Below are 20,359 nucleotides of genomic sequence, written 5' to 3'. Positions count from 1 at the left end.
GGTAGCGGTCCAGAAGTTAAAAGGGTCAGAGCCCAAGAAGGAGAACCGCCAAACTTTGTGCTCTCCTGTGCTTGAGTCCTGGTGGGCGAGAAGGTGGGCTCTGAGTGGGCGATCGCAGCTCACCCTGTCTGCCACTTTTCCCGGAAGCGCGTGTAGAACGTGTGACTGTGTATGTGATTGTGCCTGGGTCGTGTTTGTGCCCGAATAACTGTAGATCTGTAGGTGACCCTGTGCCTATGATTCCTGAGCCTCGGATGGTGGATGGCTGTGCATCTTGTGTTTCATGGATTTTCCCTTACGTGGTCGTTTATGTGGGATTCTGTCTCTCTGGAATGTTATATAATGCTGGCGCTGTGTGTTTGCGTGTGATTTCTGCATAGTGGTGTGCTGTTCCGTGGGACTGGGTGTTTCATGTTCTAGGACTCTGGTTGTGTCCTGTGGTTCTGATTCTGTGTCTGGGCGTGTATGTGGCGATGTAAGTGCGTCTGTGGTCCTGTAACATTGCCTGCGAGAGCCAGCACACGTATACGATTGTGTGTGTGTGGTTGCAGGCACGTGTGTGTTCTGTTTCTGTCTCTCTTGACTGTAGCTCGTGTGTGCCTGTGTAAACTCAGGACTCTGCTTGCAAATGTGGCAGTTTCTTTCTCCCCTCTCCCTGCCCCCCCCCCCGTTTTTTAGGTTTTTGGGACAGGGCATGACCATGTAGTTCAGATCATCTTGAACTCACTTTGTAGCCGAGACTGGCCCTGACCTTGTGGTGATCCTGGGATTACAGACTGTGACCATGTGATGTGTACTGCCCCTGCTGCCCATGATTTTTTGGTCTGTGTGATTGCAGGTGGTACAGTGGTATTCTGTGTAACTATGTGTTTGTATGGTATTGTATGTAACTGTGTTCTGGTGGCTTTCTCATTAGCTGTGGGTATTCTTTTTGGAGTTTCATGTGTGTGCACGCTAAGTACATACTCTGCTGTTGTTACACCTCTAGCCCTTTGTGATGTTATGGTTTGGTGTTTGTGCAGAAGTCTGATTGTTTCTGTTTGCACCTATATGATCTGTCTGTATGTAGTTGTGTGTGTGTGTGTGGCTGTGTGCCCAGGCAGGATCTCTGTGCGTGCCTTAGTGAGGAGCTGTGCCATCCAGTGTTTGCATGGTGTGTGCTTGCATCTGAGATTTAGTGTTCTGGTCATTTCTGCATCTGAAAGTCACACATCTGCCATCTCAGATGCCTGCATCTGAGATTTAGTGTTCTGATCATTTCTGCATCTGAAAGTCATACATCTGCCATGACCCACCCGTTACCAATGAGGGAAAAGAAACTTTAGGAAGCAGGAGGTTGCTGGGTGTGGTGGCACACACCTGTCATCCAGCAGAGTGAGAGGGTTAGGCAGGAGGATCAAAAGTCTAAGCTTAGGCTGAGTGCCACCTGACTGTAATCCCAGCACTCCGGAGGCTGAGGCAGGATGATGGTGGCAAGTTGGAGTCTGGCGTGGGCTACAAAGTGAGTTCAGGGCCAGCCTGGACTGCACAGCAAGACTCTTGGTCTCAAAAATGGGTGTGAGGGGTGGATGGGGATGTAGCTCTATGGTAGAGTCCTTCTAGCTTCAACCCCCAGGACTAGAGGAGAACATAAAAAGTGTTCACATGTCTTCAAACAGCCAGGTGTCCATCACCACTGGAAACATCTAGGATTCTGCCTTGCTTCTGGTCACCTCTTTCCTCCCGAAGCTAGTGGCCTCTCTCCTTCCAAATCTTTCTTTCTCCAAAGCACACAATATGTGATCTTTTGTGACTGGCTTCTTTATTTGATGAGGATGTTTTCGAAGTTCATTCATGTTGCCGTGGGTATCAGTGTGTGTGTGTGTGTGTGTGTGTGTGTGTGTGTGAGAGAGAGAGAGAGAGAGAGAGAGAGAGAGAAACAGAGAGAGAGAGAAACAGAGACTGGAGATGTGGCGATGGCCTTGGGCATGCCAGGCAAGTGCTGTACCACTGAGCCACACCCCCAGCCCCACTTTGTTCCTTGTCATGGCTGAATACTATTCCATTATGTGGGTGGTCACTTTTTTTTGTCTTTTTCCTTTTTTATCGGTACCGGGGATCGAACTCATGACTGCCTGCTTGCAAGGCAGGCGCTTATGCCACTGAGCTAAATCCCCAGCCCCTGGGTCACATTTTATTTCTTCATTTGTTCATTGGTGAACCTCCTGGAAATTGTGAACAAGTACATATTGGTACACAAGCACAGTAAAACCTTGGGTTGGGAGTAACTTGTTCTACAAGAGAACCAAACATTTCTTTTTTGTGTGTGTGAGTACTGGGTATTGAACTCAGACCTTGCAATTATCAAACAGACACTGCACCACTGAGCCAAACCCCCAGGCCCGAACCAAACATTTCTTAAAAAATTTCTTTTCTGGCTTTTTGAGAAAGGGTCTCATTATGCAGTCCAGGCTGGCCTTGAACTCTCTTTGTAGCTCAGACTGGCCTCGAACTCACAGTAATCCTCCTGCTTCAGCCTCCTGAGTGCTAGGATTACAGGCATGCACACCTGACTTTGCCTGGCTTCTAATAAATTCCAACTTGATAAACAAGCAATGTCCTGCAATAGGAGTAGGACTTGACGCTGACCATCACATGGTCACAGCTAAACTGACTGTAGTTTTCTCCCTCTGTTTCACTGTGGGATTGTGGGTGATTGTTTCCCAACAGCGAGAGTTAAGTTGTAGCAGTGCAAGTGATGAATCTGTTTAATGACAACGCAATAGAACACTTTTGTGAAACCCTCAAAAGGAGGCAAAAGGAATTGTCATTGGATAGGTTCCCTGTTAACACTGCATGAAAAGAAAGAGTCCATTGAGTCGGTAAACAGCAGGGCAGCACCTGCCTTGCAAGCACAAGGTCCTGAGTTCAAGAGCCAGTGCCAAAAAAAACAGCAGTGATTCCGTGAGTGATGGTGACAGTCGCCTTACACAGTGACCCTCCTGTCTGTCTCACACAAGCCGTGAAGGCTTCTTAAAGGTAAGTGCAGAGCTGTGGGCTGGGAGGAGGCCCAACAAGCCAACCCCTCCGGTGACCACCCCGCACGTGAGCTAGGAGACAAGAAGAGCTGATCCCCAGCTCCACCCCATAAGCAGCCAGCTGAATAGGAGAAACACAGGCTCAGATGATAGCTACTGAGGTATAGAAACAGCTCACGGCTTGTATTGTTTGATTGACTTTGCAGGAATTAGGCCAGTAGTCTGAGCGTGTGTTTAGAGGTTAACCATATACAATATAGCAGCTATGGGAATTTCTGTCTTGTGTGTGTGTGTGTGTTTTGAGTACTGGGGATCAAACTCACAACCTCACGCTTGCCAGGAAGGTGCTTATGGCTCTAAGCTAAACCCCTGACCCTTCTGTCTTGTTTTTGAAATCCAGTATTGTTCTGTTTGGGTCTGTTTTATTGTTTTATTCTCTTTAAAATAAAAAAAGGCAAGTACAGGTTATTTTCTTTATGTTTTGTATTTTTTAAATTTTTGTATTTTATTGAAGTATTATAATAATTTTATATGAATATTTTGGCCTATGGAACCAATCACTTGAGTGTATTTTTTTTTTGAGGCAGAGTCTTGCTGTGTAGTTCAGGCTGTACTTGAACTCACCGTGTAGTGCAAGCTGGCCCCCAATTCACAGAGATCCTCCTGTCTCAGCCTCCCAAGTGCTGGGATTTTAGGCATGCACCACCACACCTGGCAGGTTTTGATTGTTTCTTATGGGGAAATCTGCCTTGATAGACTTAAGTGCTGTGGATTACAAGCATGTTTCCTGAATGAATTATGCCAGCAAACCAAGGTGTTATTTTATTTGTTTGAACACATTAATTTTGGGAGTACACAGCTAGTAGTAGACTGGTGGTGTCATTTTTAACTTTTAAAGGAACTAATAAACTGCTTTCTGTACTGGCTACATCAGCTTAAATCCCCACCAGCAGTGTATGAGCCTTCCAATTTCTCCACATTCTCCCCAATACTTATTTTCCATTTCTATTTTTTAAATTATTTCGAGCCAGGTGTGTTGGCACAGGCCTGAAATCCTAGCACCATGGAAGGCTGAGGCAAGAGGATTGCAAGTTTGAGGTCAGCCTGGGAAATTTAGCAAGACTCTGCTCAAATTTTTTAAAAAGTGGTAGCGGGTGGGGAAAGGGCTGTGCAAAAGTCCTGGGTTCAGATCCTCCCCAAAATATTTTTTTTCCATTTAAAAAATCGTAGCTATCTTACTGGCTGCATCAAGCTGGCTCGCCCCTGCTTTTTGTCCATGCCTTCGTTTCCCCAAGGCACACATTTTTGTGACACGGAGTGGGGGCGGTGTCCCCACGTCTGGACACAGCTTGGTGCCCGGGATCACCAGGCCATCTGGAAACCGGATTGCGGAACCTGAGGGCTGCGCCCTCTAGGGGTGGGCAGCGGCATCCGCGCGGGCGCGCGCCTTATCACGCACCGCGCCAGCGGCAGGCAGTGGGGCCCTGGTGACTTTGCTCACGCTGCCTGGCAGGGCTGCTCTTCGGTGCACAGTTCTGCGCCCGCCCGGATGAGCGCGGGGCCGTCTGCCAGCCCAGGACTCTGGAGGCCGAGGGAAGAGGGTCGCCGTGACTCGAGGCCAGCCTGGGTTACATAGGCCGTTCAGGGCCACCCTGAGCTACAGGCCGAGCCGCGGTCTCAAACAGCAACATACTAGTTAGGGGAGCGCACGTTCGGGATTTTTGTGCGCCTGGCCTGGTGGCCCCGCAGGACGCAGTGCAGTATAACAACTACGAACCACTCTGGAGAGCTGGGTGTGTACCAATTCCTGACTAGGCAGGCGGAGGCAGGCAGATGGAAAGTTCTGGAAGCACCCGGGCAACGCGATGAGATCCTTTCTCACTACACAAATAAAAGGGGCTGAGGCTGCAGCTGGTGTGAGCCTGCCGTCCCCAGCACTGTGCCTGCACAAGTACATGACTACTGGGTGGATTAAAGGCTGCAGGGGGATGGTCATGGCTTCTGCACCAATACTGTGCCGTTTAGCACCGGGCCCTGCAGGTTTTAGAGTCCACGGGTCCCGTGAGTACCAAGGGACGATGCCTGCATCGTGTTGCAGGTGCGGCTGAGGGACCAGCGACCTGGGCCACACAACTGCATGTGGCCATGAGCCAAGTGTCTGCCAGGTGTCGGCGCCCCCTGCCCGGGCTCTCAGGTCACCAGAGTGGAGGCGTCTCTGGCAGCTCAAGGCCTTGCCCCCATGGGGCCCAAATCCAGCAGCAGCTGGGCCCAGGATGCAGGTCTCCTGCTGTCTTGGCTGGCTGGAGTCACCCTGCCCTGTCACCCGAGGCAGCTGCAACATCTCCAGCCTCATCCCCCACACGATGCCCTGCAAGCTCTGAGGCTGGCAGCACTGGGCCAGGCCAGTGGCAGGGCCTCCATCCTACTAAGGGGCTCAGAACCTGGGGGTTCACAACCAGGCAGTTTAAAGCCACAGAACTGTGCAGGCCCAACCCCCACCTCCCACTCACCAGGGGACAGCTTTGGCTGCTCTGGGGCCCCTACCTGATAGTGGTCTCTGAAGTCTGGCCCAGCTGATAAAGCTCCCTGCGGAACGCGTGCCAAGTCCCGCCATCCGAGACGCTGTTGCCATTTTTTGGGGAGGGGTAGACGAGAACTGGTTTGCCAAGGGGACAGGGGGTTTCCCAGCTCCTGCCCGGAATGCTCCTTCTGCATCTTGCCCGTTCTCCAGGAAGGTAAACTGAGGGTGGGCCCCCAAACCCGTGCTTCCTCCAGGACTTCACCTCTGCTACCGGGCTCCTGGACCCCCCGCCCCAGGGTCTGCCAACCCTGACACCTCGACTTGGCCTTGGAGATGGGGTCTGTCTTGAAGGCCCCGCTCAAGGCAGGCTGAGGTCGCTCCCTGAAGCAGTGACCCCCACCTCGCCAGGGCCTTATCAGGGGCCGCAGCCAATCAGCTGAGGCAGAGAAGAGCCCTCAGGGGCCCGCTGAGCCTCAGAGCCCACGAGGCAGCCACAGGAGCAGAGGCCTGAGGTCGGTGGGCACCTGTCGGCCATGGCCACTGCGGAGCCTGCCCTGCCCTCCATCAGCACGCTGACCACGCTGGGGCCCTGCCCTGACACCCAGGAGGACTTTCTTAAGGTGCGGTCAGGTGGGGACAGGCGGGCCAGGGTTTGGCTGTCAAGCTGGGGAGCTGAGCCTACATCTAGCCTTGGGGTGCCCCATCCGTCCACGTGAGGGGCCTGCTTGTGGTCTGGGGGCAGCAGCCAAGGGGCTCCAGATTCCCGGTGTGGCCGATTTCTGTAACGAGAACCCGAGTTCTGCTAAATGCTCACGGTGTAGGCTCAGGTGGACGCTGTCCCAGATCTGAGATGGCAAAGGTGCTTGGGAGAAATCCGGGGTTCAGGAAAAGATTCCCTCGGGAGATGGGAAACAGGGAAGGTCTGGGGGAAACTGAGTCAAGGCTGGAGTCCTCCCTCCCGCCATCCCTGCCCCCATCCCGAATGTGGCCCAGATAATGAAGTCTTATCTCCTGTCTCCAGCCAGACCGGATCGACCTTGGTCTCGAGCTGCGGGCGGCGGAGGGGGCAGTGTGGGGGGACGGGCCAACCAGGTTCCTCTGGAAGCCGCTGGCCAGGGTCCCTCGGGGTCCAGGATCCCCTCACCCCGGGCCTGCGGACGCCTCAGGCCTGCGCTCCTTCCCGCAGTGGTGGCGCCTGGAGGAGGCGCAGGACCTGGGCCCAGGGCCCCCAGACTTCACAGGGCCGCCCCTTCACGTGAGCCCGGAGTCGGAGGCCGCGCCCGGGGAGGATGAAGACGACGACAGGGACGCGGACGCAACCTGGGACCTGGACCTCTTCCTCAGCAGCTTCCCGAGCCCGGACCCGGGCGGCGCGCCCCGGACCTGCGCCCCAAGCCCCGGCGAAACCACCGCAGCGCAGTACGCTCCGCCCCCCGAGACTCTGGGCGCCTACGCGGGCGGCGCGGGTCTGGTGCCTGGGTTCGCGGGGCCCGAGGAGCCCTCGGGCTGGGTGCGAGCCCCGGACCCCTTCGTGGCCCCAGGTCCCGGCCCGGAGCCCAAGGCGCTGGCCCTGCAGCCCGTGTACCCGGGGCCGGCGGCGGGCTCCGCAGGAGGCTTCTTCCCGCCAGCCGGGCTGGCGATGCCAGCGGCGCCGGGCGGCCCCTATGGGCTGCTGCCGGGGTACGCCCCGCTCTACCCGGCGCCCCAGTACCAGGGCCACTTCCAGGTGTTCCGCGGGCTCCCGGCGCCTTCTCCCCGCCCTGTCGCGCCCCACTCCTTCCTAGGCTGTCTGGGGCCCGGGACGGTGGGAGCCAGGCTTGTGGGCTCGGCGGGAGACCCCGGCGCGATCGCCGAAGGCGCCCCCCAGAAACGTAGCCGGCGCTCGTGGGCGCGAAAGAGGCAGGCGGCGCACACGTGCGCGTACCCGGGATGCGGCAAAAGCTACACCAAGAGCTCGCACCTGAAGGCGCATCTGCGCACGCACACGGGTGAGGGCAGGGCGGGGTGGGGCCGGTCGGGTGGGGCGGGCGACGGTGAAGGGCGCTGGAAGCTCAGCCCAATCCTTAGACCTCAGGGTGGCGGCGCAGGAGGTGGTGGGGACTGAGGGTGCGCTTCAGTACCACAGGAACCAAAAGAAGAGCAGAAAGAAAGGGGGCCGAGTAACTTAGCGGGCAGAGCCGAAGGAGGGGCTCGGTAGGGGCGCAGCTCGGATATTCGGGGGGCGCAGAAGCCGTGGCCGGGAAGGAGCGCGGCCAGGTGCTGGGCTGCTGGGCGTGGAGGGGGCCAGACTGCAGCAAGTGCGGCCGCATCTGTAACGGATATTCGGGCCTAGACACCCATTCTCCTCTAAAGGGTGAGAGGGAAGCCTCTTTGGCAGACGCAGGGCATAGGAGGTAGGTGCTCTGAGGGCTGAGGCAGGAAGATCTGAAGGTCAAGTCCACCCTGGGCAACGTAAAAACGAGACCCTGTCCCCAAGAAATTGCTGGGGGCCGGAAACTAGAGAGGATTTGGGGTCTCTGAGACCAAAGCCAGAGACAGACTGGACTGCGGCTGGTTACGGAAGGAGCTGGAAACGGGCTTGGACCAAAAGCAGGAGTGAGAGGATAGAAGGAAGCAAGTGAAGGAGCTAGGGTCTAGGAACAAGGGGCGCAGAGCACGCGCTTGGGCCAGGAAAGGAGAGAGGGTGCCCCAGGTGCAGATATAAGGAAGAAGGGTCCAGGTCCCTGGGTCGGCCGGAACCTGAGGGCCAGTGCCCCCTTAGATGTCCCCTTGCCTTCCCCTCGTCCTGGCCTGGGCATGCAGGGACCCCAGGGATGCGGTGGGTCCCTTGCTGGCACTCAGGGCCCTCTTGCCCCACAGGGGAGAAGCCCTATGCCTGCTCATGGGATGGCTGCGGCTGGAGGTTCGCGCGCTCTGACGAGCTCACACGCCACTACCGGAAACACACGGGCCAGCGCCCCTTTCGCTGCAAGCTCTGCCCGCGGGCCTTCTCACGCTCCGACCACCTGGCTCTGCACATGAAGCGCCACCTGTGAGCCTGCTCTGGGGCTGGATCCTACCAGGGACAAGGACGGGGGGGGGGGATCGGTGCATGGCTGATTCCCGAGGACGAGACGACCCTCGCTTGAACTCACATCCGCCCTCATGACCTTCTCTGCTGCGAGATCCAGAAGTGACTCAGAAACAGACCAGGGAGACCTGCATCGGGACCCGCCACATGTCCTCAGCCACAGAAAGCCATGCAGGAACTGACGGCCACACTGACCCCAGATCAGCGGACTTGGATGGACCCTCAGGCCAGCGCCCCGGAGAGTGAGAGGGGCAGATGTTCCCGGACACCGAGTCTGTAAAGGCTCACATCAATGGTTGTGGGCCCCCAAACGCCGTTCCCACGTAAAACTCGGGCGTTAGCCTCTGAGTTTTGGCTGCTGCAAGTTGAAGAAGTCTGTGCTAGCAGAGCGGGTACGGGGACGGAAGTCGGGGGCAAATGAATGTCCTGCAGCTCAGCCACACCCCACGCTTCAGGAAATCTTGCCACTCCTAACTCCACAAAATCATCAGGTCTCTGGCTCCGAACCCAGGGTCAGTCAGGAGTCTCCCTCCATTTAAGAGGGTTAGGCCCAAGCCTAGTGTGCCGGTACCAGCACTCTGGGAGCTGAGACAGATGGATCTCAAATTCGAGGCCAGACTGGGGAACAGAGTGATACCCTATCTCAAAAATAATAAATAAAATCCTGAGGATGTAACTCAATGCAGAACTCCTGGGTTCAATCCCCAGCACCGCAAACAGAACAAAACCTCAGCCCCACCCCAAGGCCCCATCACCCTTTGCCCAACCACAATGCAGGGGGACCTGTTGGCTAGCTCAGGGGGTCCAGGACTGCAAAATGAGGAGGACCCTGCGTGTCCATGAAGAGAGCAAAAATAGCAGTGTTTGGCTCAGGTTCTAAGCCAAGAAAGGGAAAGAAACCAAGCTTGATGCCTGATACAGGACCAGTCTGTCAGCCACAAAGGGGCGGGGCTCTAGAGGACCAATCGGAGGCGAGACTTGGTTTAAGGGGCGTGTCCAGGTAGCGCCTCTTGGGGGCGGGACCTGCAGGCCGGAAGGAAGCCCCGCCTCCAGGGCTGGAGGCTGCGGGCAAATCACTGCCCCTTGCGGGGGCGAGTCCCCCCGCGGGTCGCGCCAGTCCGCTCTGCTGAGCTAGTTTGAGGAAGTCGGCGCGCCTGGAGCTCGTGACGGCTCCCGTGACCTGACACACGGCGGCTCCTCCACGCGACCACATGGTCTCCCTAGTGGCGCTATTGCTGGGCTCGCTGCTATGGGTCCCCTGTAGGGCGCTGCGCTGTCGCGGGGACGCAGGGCAGCCTGTGGACTGGTAAGCGAGGGCGGGAGCCCCCGGGTCGCTACGCCACACGAGGAGGATCCCGGCCCTTCTACCCCTCAAGCCCCCCGTACCTTCCCACCCTGCAGGTTCGTGATCTACAAGCTGCCGGCGCACAGCGGCTCCGGGGATGAGGTCAGGCGGGGCCTGCGCTATCGTTACCTGGACGAAAACTCGAGTGGCTGGCGCGATGGCGCGGGGTCTATTAACAGCTCCGAGGGTGCCGTGGGCCGCAGCCTGCAGCCGCTGTACCGGGCCAACACCAGCCAGGTGGGGGGCAAGCCGCTCCCGGCAGGGAGGTTGGGGCGTCCCGTCGCGGGGAGACCTTCACGATGCCCCTCCATTGCCCCCAGCTTGCCTTTGTGCTGTACAATGACCAGCCCACCCAGGCCTGGGCTCCAGACTCCTCCAGCCGCGGACACTCGAAGGGTGAGGCCTTGATTTGGGGCTCCGAAGGAGCTTTGAGGTCCCAGGGTTTGAACTCAGGGCTTGGGCACTGAGCTACATCCTCACTTTTTTTGAAAAAGGGAGGCTCAGAGCCAGGTGTGGTGGCCCAGGCCTGTAATCCCAGCACTTGGGAGGCTGAGGCAGGAGGATCGTTGCGAGTTGGAGACTAGCCTGGGCTACAAAGTGAGCTCAAGGCCAGCCTGAACTGCATAGTGAGACCCTGTCTCAAAAAGACAAAAAATTAAAAAGCAATTAAGGATGGAAGAAAAAAAAAGGGGGGGAAGGCTCAAACTGGGCGCGGTTTGAAGGGGCACAAACTTTCAGTCGCAGCAGGGTCAGGGCAAGAGTCAGAGGCCAATATGGGCTAGTGAGTTTAAGGCCAGCCTGAAGTACACAGGGAGACCCAGTCTCAAAAAGCCCAAAAACAAACAAACAAAAAATCTCTTCCAAAGCTCACATGGGCTCCAACTTTCAATCTTCCTCACACTTGCCAGGTGGCCACTTATGCCAATGAGCTAAATCCCTGGCGCCAGCACACATCTTTTGACTTGCACAGAGTAGGGGGACTTGCCTGGGGTCTGACCATCCTGCACAGTCTCCTGTCTGTACCCACAGTGGAGGCCCCTGTCAACTGAGGGTGTTCTTTTTGCTGACCAGCTTTAGAGAGGGAAAAGTCTTGAGCACCCCCACCTCCCTCCTCTGCTTCAGGTGTCCTGCTCCTGGACAAAGATGGGGGCTTCTGGCTGGTCCACAGCGTGCCGCACTTCCCACCACCTGCATCCTCTGGTGCGTACGCCTGGCCGTCCACTGCCCGAACCTACGGGCAGACCCTCATCTGTGTGTCTTTCCCCTTCGCCGAGTTCACGAAGATCGGTGCGTAGACTGGGGGCAGGGTGAGGCCTGGGTTTGTGGTTGAGAATGGGGGTACTGTAGTCTGAGCTCTCTCCACCACTTGTCTCCCAGGCAGGCAGCTGGCCTACATCTTCCCCTTGGTCTATGACCACAAGCTGGATGGCATCTTTGGTCAGAAGTTCCCTGAGCTGGTAAATGTGGTTGAGGGCCACCATGTTCGCCAGGAACCCTGGAACAGCAGTGTGACCCTCACGTCACAGGCAGGCACTGACTTCCAGAGCTTTGCCAAAGCCGGACAGTTTGGAGATGGTGAGCCACGTTGCACTGCGACAATAAGCTTTTTTTTTTTTTTTTTTTATCGGTACCAGAGATCGAACTCATGACTGCTTGCTTGCAAGGCAGGAGCTTATGCTGCTGAGTTAAATCCCCAGCCCCAATAAGCTCTTTTGTTGTGGGGGTGGGGTGGGGGAGGGCTGTCCTCTGGTGAGCCAGGGATGGGGACCAGGTCTCTCTGGAAGCCAGAATCACACAAGAGGCGCATAACCAGCATAGCCGGATCACAAGCTGACTTCCGAGTGTGTGATGTGTGATTTAACCCTAGCCTTGGTTTACTTATCTGAAAAGTGGGGTGCCAATCTCGAAGGGTGGTTGAGAAAGCAGCAAGGCATGTATAGGATTTGGGAAGAGCTCTTTGCCCCTTCTGGGAGTTGTGAGAACTGACCTTTAACCTCACAGAAGGAAAATAGCTTAGGGAGTCTGTAGGGGGTCCCTGCTCCCAACTGGGTCTACTTTCCCTTCCCCTGCAGATCTGTACTCTGGCTGGTTGGCAGAAGCTCTTGGTGCGGACCTGCAGGTTCAGTTCTGGCCGAAGTCTCCGGGGATCCTGCCATCCAACTGCTCTGGTCCCTGGAAGGTTCTGAATGTCAATCAGACCAGCTTCCCGGGGCCAGTTGGACCCACATTCCCTGCCACAGATGACCATTCCAAGTGGTGCGTGGCCCCAAGAGCACAGTGGGCCTGTGTGGGTGACATGAATAGGAACCTCGGAGAGGAGCGTCGGGGTGGGGGCACGCTGTGTGCCCAGCTGCCAGTCCTCTGGAAGGCCTTCCAGCCTCTGGTGAAGGCTTTTGAGCCCTGCAAAGATGGTCCCAGGGCCAGCAAGTGAGGAGAGCAGCGAACAAAGGATCCAGCTTGGTCATGAGTTGCCTGTTTTGGTTTTGGTGTTTTTGAGACAGGGTCTCTCTATGCAACTGAGGCTGGCCCTGAGCCTACTTTCTGACCCAGGCTGGTCTTGAACTGGCAACGATCCTCCTGTCTCAGCCTCCTGCTGTTCTTTTCAAGGTGCTGGGGATGGAACCCAGGGTCTGCACATGCTAAGCAAGTGCTCTGTGCTGAGCCGTGTCCAGTCCTAGATTTGAGTTTGAATTCCAGGTCACCCCCACCCCATGTGACCTCATGTACCTTATCCTGTCTGGGACTCAGCCCATTCTCTGCAAGATGGAAATCTGTCATATACCACTCAGAATCACTGAGGAAAAAAGCAAATCAATGAATGAAGCAATTGCCCTTTCCCCAGTGGGTGTGGGACATGGGCCAGGGCTGTACCCTCTACTGTTTGTTCTACTTGTTTATGCAGGGAATGGAACCCAGGGTGTTCACACTGAAATATTTTTCCAGCTTTTTTTCCTCCCAAGACAGGGCCTCATTAAATGGCTTAGTTATCCATTCTGGGGTCAAATTTGAGATTCTCTTGCCTCAGCCTCCTAGAGTGCTGGGATTAGAGCCACTACTCTTTGCCTACCTGTCATTCTTACGGGTGCTGAGGCAGCAGGTGAAAGGTGAAATTCAGGACCCTGGGAACCCCAGCTCCTCTCCCAGCCCAGTCCCGGGGCAAGGGCACAGGCTGGCTAGATGTTGCACCTTGTTGGGGCGAAAGCCGGCCCTGAGAGCTCAGTAGGGTCACACTTTATTTATATGTGTACAATGTATACAGGTGACTGTACAGGATGACCAATGGGCTCCTTGGCTATGGGCGTGGGGGTGCAGAGCTGGATACCCTTTTGGTCAAGCCAGCCGTAGGCACAGCTTCAGCATGGCCCCGGGAGCTGAGGCCTGCATCAGGCTTGGTGCTGGGGACCAGGAGGGAAGTGGGTGGCGCCGGGGCCCCTGCAGTGTTGCTGGGGGTGACCTTCGTTGGGGCCGGCGTGGAGGCCTGGGGGTCCGGGGAGAGCTTGGGGGAAGTGGGTTTGGAGCGTGGCCCGCTCAGCGTGGTGCGTTCCTCCACTACTTCCAGCACCCAGCGCGCTCGGCCCTGCTGGGCCTCCGGGGCCACTGCTGCCTGGGTCACAGCTTCCTTCGGTGCCTTGAGGTCCGTGCCTGGAGGTTGGGGCGCCACGCTTTTGAGCCCAGGACGCGCAGGCTCTACAACGATGGGCACCGGGGGCGCGCCCACCTCTCCAGAGCTGCTGCGCCGGCCGGTCTCATGCTCCTGCACCGGGCTCAGCGCCGCCTTGGCCACGGCTCTGGACAGACTGCCCGTACCGTCCTCCGTCTGCACGCCCTGGTGTCGAGTGCAGCCCGCATCCCGCTCTAGGGTTCTCCCACCAAGGACGGCGGGGCGGGGCGGGGTACAGGCCTCGGCCCCGCCTCCAGGGGACTCCCGGTCCTTGCTGGCAGCGCCCTGCCTCGAGGCGCCCTCCAGCGGCGGCGGCTCTGCGCCCAGACTCAGGGGCGACTCCTGGCGGCCCAGGCGCCGTATGGCGACCTGGCGCGTTGCAGCGCCTGGGCCCTCGGTGGGCGGGGTCTCACCATCTGACTCGGCCAGGCTGTGCAGCGCCAGCTCGCCGTGGAACTCCTTGCGGAAGTCGGGGTGCCCCACCTCCAGGCTGTGCTTGCGCAGTGCACCCTTCTTGTCGGCGCCCAGTGAGGCGCCCAGCTTCTCGGCCGACTGCACGCGCTTAAGCAGTGGTGAGCGCGGCGGCTCTGCGCTCTTGGGGCGCGGGCGCACGACAGGCGGCGACGAATGCAGCTTGGCGGGGAAGCTCTGCGTGGTATGCGAGCTGCCCACTGTGTGGCCCGGCAGCGGGGGCGGCGACGCCTGTGTTGGGGACGGCGTGTGTGCCAGCGGCGACAGCGGGATGTTGCCGGCCGACTTGCAGCGCGCCGAGCGGTACTGGCGGTGCAGCTTGGGCGACAGCCCATGCAGCGTGCTGGGCCGGATGTGGTGCGACGCGGACGAGGCCGGTGAGTTGGGCGTGCTCGAGGCGGGTGAGCTGCTCTGCGATGAGGCACCTGCGGGCCGGAGCGGGGTGCACGACTCAGGCCCAGGCCTAGGGAGACCCCACATCCACACCCGAGCCCCTCGCGGAGCTACCTAGGTAGGCAGAGTCCGGCGTGGAGCGGTAGCTATGCGTGGGCGAGCGCGCCGGCAGCCCGTGCGTGGGGGAGCCCGGAAGACTGTCACTGGAGGACAGCGAGCGGTTCAGGGAGGACAGCGAGCGGCTTGTGTGCAGCAGGTTCGACTGCTTCGTGATCTTTCGGAAGAGGGAGCTGCGCTTCTTGCTGTGGACGAGATGCCACCTTCGCCCGACCACACTGGAGCCCGGTTCCCTGGCCTCTGCACCGCCCACCCCTGCCTTTTAGCTACGACTCAGACTTTTTCTTTTCGAGACAGGATCCTGCTCTGAACTCACAGTGATCCCCTGCCTCCCCAGGGCTGGGATGAGGGTGTCCACCATGTCCAGCTTAGCTGCAATCTGAGAACCAAGGCAGAAAGGCCTCCCTGGCCTGGTCCCATTTGCTCCTCCCAGCAGGTTTCATCCCCAGCACCAATGATGTGTAAAACCAAAGACCTTAGGACCCCACCCCCCTCTCCTACCATCTCCAACTCATAGAAAAGAAATCACAGGCATGCAGCACGTGTTGGCGCCAGGGAGATTGCAGTAGCCACGCAAGCAAGCCACACAGTCCCGCGTGGCAGAAAGCTTACTGCGGAGCACAGCAGGCCCGCCTGCCCTGGCTGTGGGCCAAGCGTGGCTACCTCCGCCTCTTGCGTGACCTTGCCTGGAACAGTCGTCCCGTAGGCGTAGGCCAGCTGTGCCCAGGTGTCCACACAAGGGACAGAGAAGGCCTATGATAGGACGCCCTCCGCCATATCCGCCCAGTGTTTTCTGTGTGGCTCTGAAGGTGGGCACGGCTTCCTGTGCCGACTTTCTGCATTTTGCCAGCTCCTCTTAACCTCGGGGTCCCACTGGTGCTGCCTGTCTCTGTCCCCCAACCCTTGAGCTTCTGGGGCCCGCCCACCTCTCCTGGCCTTCCTTGGCCGAGGGCCTTTTGTTCCGCCTTGCCATTTTGGCCTTGTAGCTGCTGCGCCGCGCAGGGCCAATGCGGATGGAAGTGTTTTCAAAAGGCGTGGTGGTCACAGCCACCTTGTTGCCACTCTGGGGAGAAGGGAAGGAGAGCTTCGCAGGGGCCTGCCTGAGGCCGGCCCCCATCCTCCCGAGACCACCTCTGTGCTCTCACCTTGAGGATCAGCTCCACAACCTCGGGGTGCACCATGCCGTGCACAGGTTCCCCGTTCACGTGGGTGATGAGGTCTCCTGAACAGAGCCCTGCTTCTTGGGCAGGACCCCCTTCCTCCACGTGCTGGGGACAAGAGCCGCAGGATTGGGAATGAGCTCATGAGCCACATGGCTGGCTTCACCTGCACTACAGTCTTCACGACACTGCGAAAGAGTCATTTCTCTCCCCATTTGACAGAGGGAGAAACAGGGCTGGAGAGGGAGGTGAAAGAGGGAGTCGCAAAAGAATTTCACCTGGCAGTGCAGCTTCAGAATCTGAACTACGCCTCGCCTCCTCGTCCTGAGGTACCTGTCTCCTCCCCAGCCTCCAATACAAACCCTGCAGGAGCGCTCACCCAGACAATGTGGTGCACGCTGTAGACGTCGGAGTCGCCCATGTAGACTCGGATGGCCCTCAGGGTGAAACCGTACTTCTTGCCTGACCTTTGAATGGTAATAGGGGAGCGCAGGCCACTGACGGCTGGGGAGTAGTCCCTGCTGGGCGAGGAGTCCCTCGAGGAGGGGTTGGAGGAGAGAGAGCGTGGGGACATAGGACTGGCAAGGGGTGAGCTTCCGTGTGGGTCCACTGCAGACACAGAACCACGGTGAGATGTCAGGGCCCCCAGACACGGTGCCCAGTATCCTATCCTCCCGCCTCCCGATTTTCATTGGGCCCTCCTGGCATCATTCACTGTGGACTAGGAAAACGTGGTATTTTCTTTGGTCTGACCTGGCCCAAAAGCGGGCATTTCTTCCCCTGATGGGCAGGGCCAGCGATACCTGCGGGAATCATGACAGACAGGGCAGTGGCTGAAGCCGACTTGATGACCTTGCCCCCAGTTCTAGAAGGCCGCTTCTCTGCTGCTGGATCCCCTGACAGCTGCTGGTGCCGCGCCCTGCGCAGAACCAGGTCATTGGTAGCCCTAAGGCCTGATGGGTCCCCTTCCTTTGACGGTGGGCAGAGGTCACCTGGGCGCGGGCGGTCAGCTGCAAGAGAGTAGGCGGGTCAGGGGTCCACAGCCTGCCGGGGACTTGGAGCATGCTGTCCCTCCGCCACGGGGTGTGAGCTGTGATGGAGCTGCGATGAAAGGTCTCGGTGTTCGCCTCTCTCGGGGCGACATGTGGGTGTGCCACCTGTGTCAATGAGTTACCTCAGGCTGGCATGTGAAAGGCATATGAGATCTGTCACAGCACTAGCCTCACCATGCGCTGAATGTATCACTACCGGGGAACTGGAAAGGGCGCAGGACACGGGACTCACTGGCCTCCGAGTCCCCGATGCTGAGGGTGCCTTCCCCCGGAGCCCCCTCTTTGGGCGCCCGTGCCTCCAGTGAGCCTGGGAGCTCAGGGCCGGGCCGGGCCGGCCTGCGCAGCCGGACCTCATCTTCATCCTCCTGCGGAGTGTTGAAGCGGCTGGGTTCCAGCAGCGCAGAGAACCGACGACGCGCACCCAGTGGGGGACTGGCCTCGCCCTCCAGGAAACTGGCCTCGGAGGCGGAGAACCTCTTGCTGAGGAGGGGAAAACGGGTCAGTGGAGACACACGCACGGGGTTGCCCACCCTACCCCTCGGGGAGCATGGTTAGCTGAGATGCCCTCCAAAGGACAACCCCCCACATTCCCACTTCGTAGGGGGTGACTAGAGGAGGCAGGCCCCCACCGTGCACCCTATCTTGCTCACATGCCTGAGGGGCGTGGTTAGCGGAGATGCTCCCTCGGCCCCAGCCCATTGCCTTCCCCGACAGGAGTGGCTATGGAAGACAAGCTCTGGGCCTGCCACGCCCCACTAACTCAGATGGGGCGTGGCTAGTGTGCCCCTCCCACCCTTAGCACACCTAGGGGCGTGGCCATAAGGGGCACGCCCCAGAATGCCCTGCCCTCTTCACAACCCTAGGGGCGAGGCTGGCGGGGCATTTCCCCCCATCTCCACTCAAGCTTCCCCATCCCCGGCCACGCCCTGCTCACATCTCCGGGGAGCCCCCTCTCCAGGTCTTCTCTCGAAGGGTCAGGCCTCCCAGACCCTCCCGCTTGCAGGCTGCCTTCTCCTCCGGGCCCTTGGTGCTGGGCTCCCGCTTACTGCCCCCTGCTGGGGCGACCGGGGTCTTGGGCTCGTGCTGCGACAGCTGCTCCATGCTGCTGTACACCTGCAACAGGGGTACTGCCTTGGTTCGAGACCCAGTAAGCTTCCTGAACCCAGACCCGCCAGAACTACTCTCCGTCGGCCCGGTGGACTCAATCTTCCCAGGTCCACCTGTGCGCGTGTTGCTCCCGCTGGGCCCTGCATCCTCTCCCGTGGTCCTTAAGCTGCCCCTCGCTGAGCCCCGCCCTTTAGCTTTCCCCTCGGTACTGGGACAGAAGTGGGAGCCTCACCCCGAGCTACATCCCCTGCACTTACTTTCAGGTATGTTTTTTACCGAGTCAGTTTTGCTACCTTACTAAATAACAGAGGTGAGACTCAAACTTGCAATCCTCCTGCCTCGGCCTCCCACAATGCTGGGCTGTGTCCTGGCTCTGCTAGGTCAAGATCTGGGCTCAGGTGAGGCTGGACCTCCCCTGCATGACCCTCTAGGTTCCGGTTACTCCTCTCTGAGCCAAGGACCTGTACCTCAAACCTGTACCCTGTCTCCCCCAGACTTCACGGTCCAGTGTGAGACCTCGGGCCTTGGGACCAGCCTGTCATCACCTGTCGCCTCTGTCTGCTCCCCAGGACCTCTCCTGCCCCAGCCCAGCCTGGCCCACCTTGCTGAAGCGCGGGGAGCAGGAGGAGAACTGTCGGATCTCCACGGGCTCCTCCTCTGTGGTGTCATCCTCGTCATAGGAGTTCACGTGGTGGTACCTGTCAGAGCGGGCTGTGGAGTGGTGGGGCCGTGATCTTGGGCCGCAGCAGCCCACACCTCCAAGCAACCAGCCCAGCCTGTGGTCGCGCCTCTGCCTCCAGCTTGGAGCCCAGGCCCCGCCCCCTGTGCCTCGCCCCGCCCCAGGCCGAGGAAGCCACGCCCCCAGCTCCCTACTTGGTCTGCCCCGCTTAGCTTTGACCTAAGCTTCACCCCAAGCTCGCCTCGGTTGTCATCTGGTCCGAGCTGTACACACTGCACGGTGCTAGGGATTGAGTCGGGGCCTGTGCCCCGAGCTACCTCTCCAACCCTCTATAAAGTCTCTGCTCGAGACAGGGTCTCACTAAAGACCCAGGCTGGGCTCAGGGTGGACTCCTCCGGCGTCCTCCACCCTGGCCAGCCCCTGGTGGCCCCACTTCCCCCAGCCGCTGCTCACTGTCGAAGTAACTGGTGTCGTCCTCCGACTCCAGGTGGGGAATGAACTCTGCCTTCTGCCGCAGCAGCCCGGTCCAGTCCAGGTCCCGGAAGAAACTGTGCTGCTTGACCTCGAAGGCGCCACCTGGGAGGGAAGGGCTGCAGTCTGTAGGCCTCGGCCTCTGCCCCAGGGCCGGTCTCAGGGCCCCGGCGCCCACCCAGCCGGCCGCAGCCCTACCTGCCCCTAGCCGGAGCAGCGGGTTGGTCTGCAGCAGGCTGGAGATCAGCAGCTGGGCGTCCGTGGGCAGTGCCTCGTCCCCCTCGGGCCACAGGATGTCATCTGCAAGGCACCATGGAGCTGGGAGCGCTGGGGGATGGGGGGCCCGGCCAGCCGGCGCACGGGAGGCACATACCACTGATGACCTGCCCGAAGAGCTCCTCTGGCGTGTCCCCGAAGAAGGGCACACAGCCCACCAGGAACTCGTAGAGGATGATGCCCATGGCCCACCAGTCTACTGGCTTCCCGTAGCCCTGGCGCAGGATGACCTCCGGTGCGATGTACTCGGGGGTCCCGCACACCTGGGGGTAGCAGGTCAGCCGGCGCCCTAGCCCAGGGGCTGGGCCCCCCCACCCTCACCCCCCACCCTGGCCACACACCTGCTTGTCCAGGAATTCCCGGGCATCCTTCTCGATGTGGCCCTCATAAAGGTTGGTGGTCAGGCTCATGAGCCCCATTTTGGACAGCCCGAAGTCGGTGAGCTTGATGTGACCCATGGAGGTGATGAGCAGGCTGTGGACACGGGTGGGTGTCAACGGGAGGCCATGGCCCGGCACCAAGGGCAGGCGAGGGGCGGCCAGGCCAGGCTCACTTGTCGGGCTTGAGGTCCCGGTGCACGATGCCGTAGTTGTGCAGGTACTCGAGCGCCAGCACCGTCTCTGCGAAATACATGCGAGCCATCTCCACGGGCAGGGCCCCAATATTCTTCAGCAGCGTGGCGCAATCTCCACCTGCGGCCGGTGACAGGGTCTCCTGAGAAAGGAGGACCTGAGGACCAGCCCGGACCACTAGACATAAGCCTCAGCACAGGAACTCCCGTTCCCTTGCACCCGAGTTGTAGATGGGGAAACTGAGGGCTGGGGGTGGTTCCCTCTTCCTCCGTCTCGCTGGCCCCTCTGTTTTCTCTCCTTCTTTCCGTTTTTATTTTTTTGTACCAGGGATCGAACTCACAACCTTGTTCATGTCATGCAGGCACTTATACCACTGAGCTAAACCCCCAGCTCTTTCCTTTCTTTTTGAGACAGGGTGTTGCTAAGCCACAATCCAGGATGGGCTTG

General features: G+C 58.9%; 3 protein-coding genes across 6 annotated transcripts in view; 2 read left to right on the top strand and 1 right to left on the bottom strand.

Annotated features, from left to right (window-relative positions):
* Positions 1-5,600: 5,600 nt before the first annotated feature.
* On the top strand, positions 5,601-9,289 carry Klf1 (KLF transcription factor 1). 2 transcript variants are annotated; one of them, XM_063228433.1, is made up of 4 exons: positions 5,601-5,752; positions 5,947-6,158; positions 6,725-7,526; positions 8,398-9,289. In XM_063228433.1, the coding sequence occupies exons 2-4, from the start codon at positions 6,072-6,074 to the stop codon at positions 8,571-8,573; spliced, it is 1,065 nt and encodes a 354-aa protein (XP_063084503.1). In that variant the 5' UTR covers positions 5,601-5,752; positions 5,947-6,071; the 3' UTR covers positions 8,574-9,289. The 2 variants fall into 2 exon arrangements, with proteins under 2 accessions (XP_063084503.1, XP_063084504.1); XM_063228434.1 differs by having other exon boundaries at positions 5,691-6,158.
* A 362-nt stretch (positions 9,290-9,651) lies between these two features.
* Dnase2 (deoxyribonuclease 2, lysosomal) lies at positions 9,652-12,944 on the top strand. Its single transcript, XM_003468163.5, has 6 exons — positions 9,652-9,914; positions 10,010-10,190; positions 10,274-10,349; positions 11,076-11,240; positions 11,331-11,528; positions 12,026-12,944. Exons 1-6 carry the CDS (start codon positions 9,820-9,822, stop codon positions 12,382-12,384), a joined length of 1,074 nt encoding a protein of 357 aa, XP_003468211.1. The 5' UTR covers positions 9,652-9,819; the 3' UTR covers positions 12,385-12,944.
* Positions 12,945-13,169: 225 nt separating this feature from the next.
* Mast1 (microtubule associated serine/threonine kinase 1) overlaps positions 13,170-20,359 on the bottom strand; it is a 30,944-nt gene continuing 23,754 nt past the window's right edge. For all 3 annotated transcript variants that reach the window (XM_063228426.1, XM_063228427.1, XM_063228425.1), the window contains 14 exons: positions 19,894-20,032; positions 19,682-19,814; positions 19,438-19,603; positions 19,263-19,364; positions 19,047-19,169; positions 18,516-18,625; positions 17,742-17,920; positions 17,040-17,287; positions 16,559-16,765; positions 16,135-16,364; positions 15,741-15,863; positions 15,522-15,658; positions 14,593-14,780; positions 13,170-14,510 (listed from right to left, as the gene is read on the bottom strand). In XM_063228426.1, coding sequence (XP_063084496.1) covers positions 13,246-14,510; positions 14,593-14,780; positions 15,522-15,658; positions 15,741-15,863; positions 16,135-16,364; positions 16,559-16,765; positions 17,040-17,287; positions 17,742-17,920; positions 18,516-18,625; positions 19,047-19,169; positions 19,263-19,364; positions 19,438-19,603; positions 19,682-19,814; positions 19,894-20,032 — 3,350 coding nt within the window. In that variant the 3' untranslated portion in view covers positions 13,170-13,245. The remainder of the gene's footprint in view (positions 14,511-14,592; positions 14,781-15,521; positions 15,659-15,740; positions 15,864-16,134; positions 16,365-16,558; positions 16,766-17,039; positions 17,288-17,741; positions 17,921-18,515; positions 18,626-19,046; positions 19,170-19,262; positions 19,365-19,437; positions 19,604-19,681; positions 19,815-19,893; positions 20,033-20,359) is intronic.

The sequence above is a fragment of the Cavia porcellus genome, unplaced genomic scaffold (assembly GCF_034190915.1).
Source record: "Cavia porcellus strain 051 isolate PalLab524CR breed Dunkin Hartley unplaced genomic scaffold, mCavPor4.1 scaffold_17, whole genome shotgun sequence".
Taxonomy (NCBI): Eukaryota; Metazoa; Chordata; class Mammalia; order Rodentia; family Caviidae; genus Cavia; species Cavia porcellus.
Note: the sequence above shows the minus strand (reverse complement) of the source record. Positions and strands in the feature narration are given on the sequence as shown.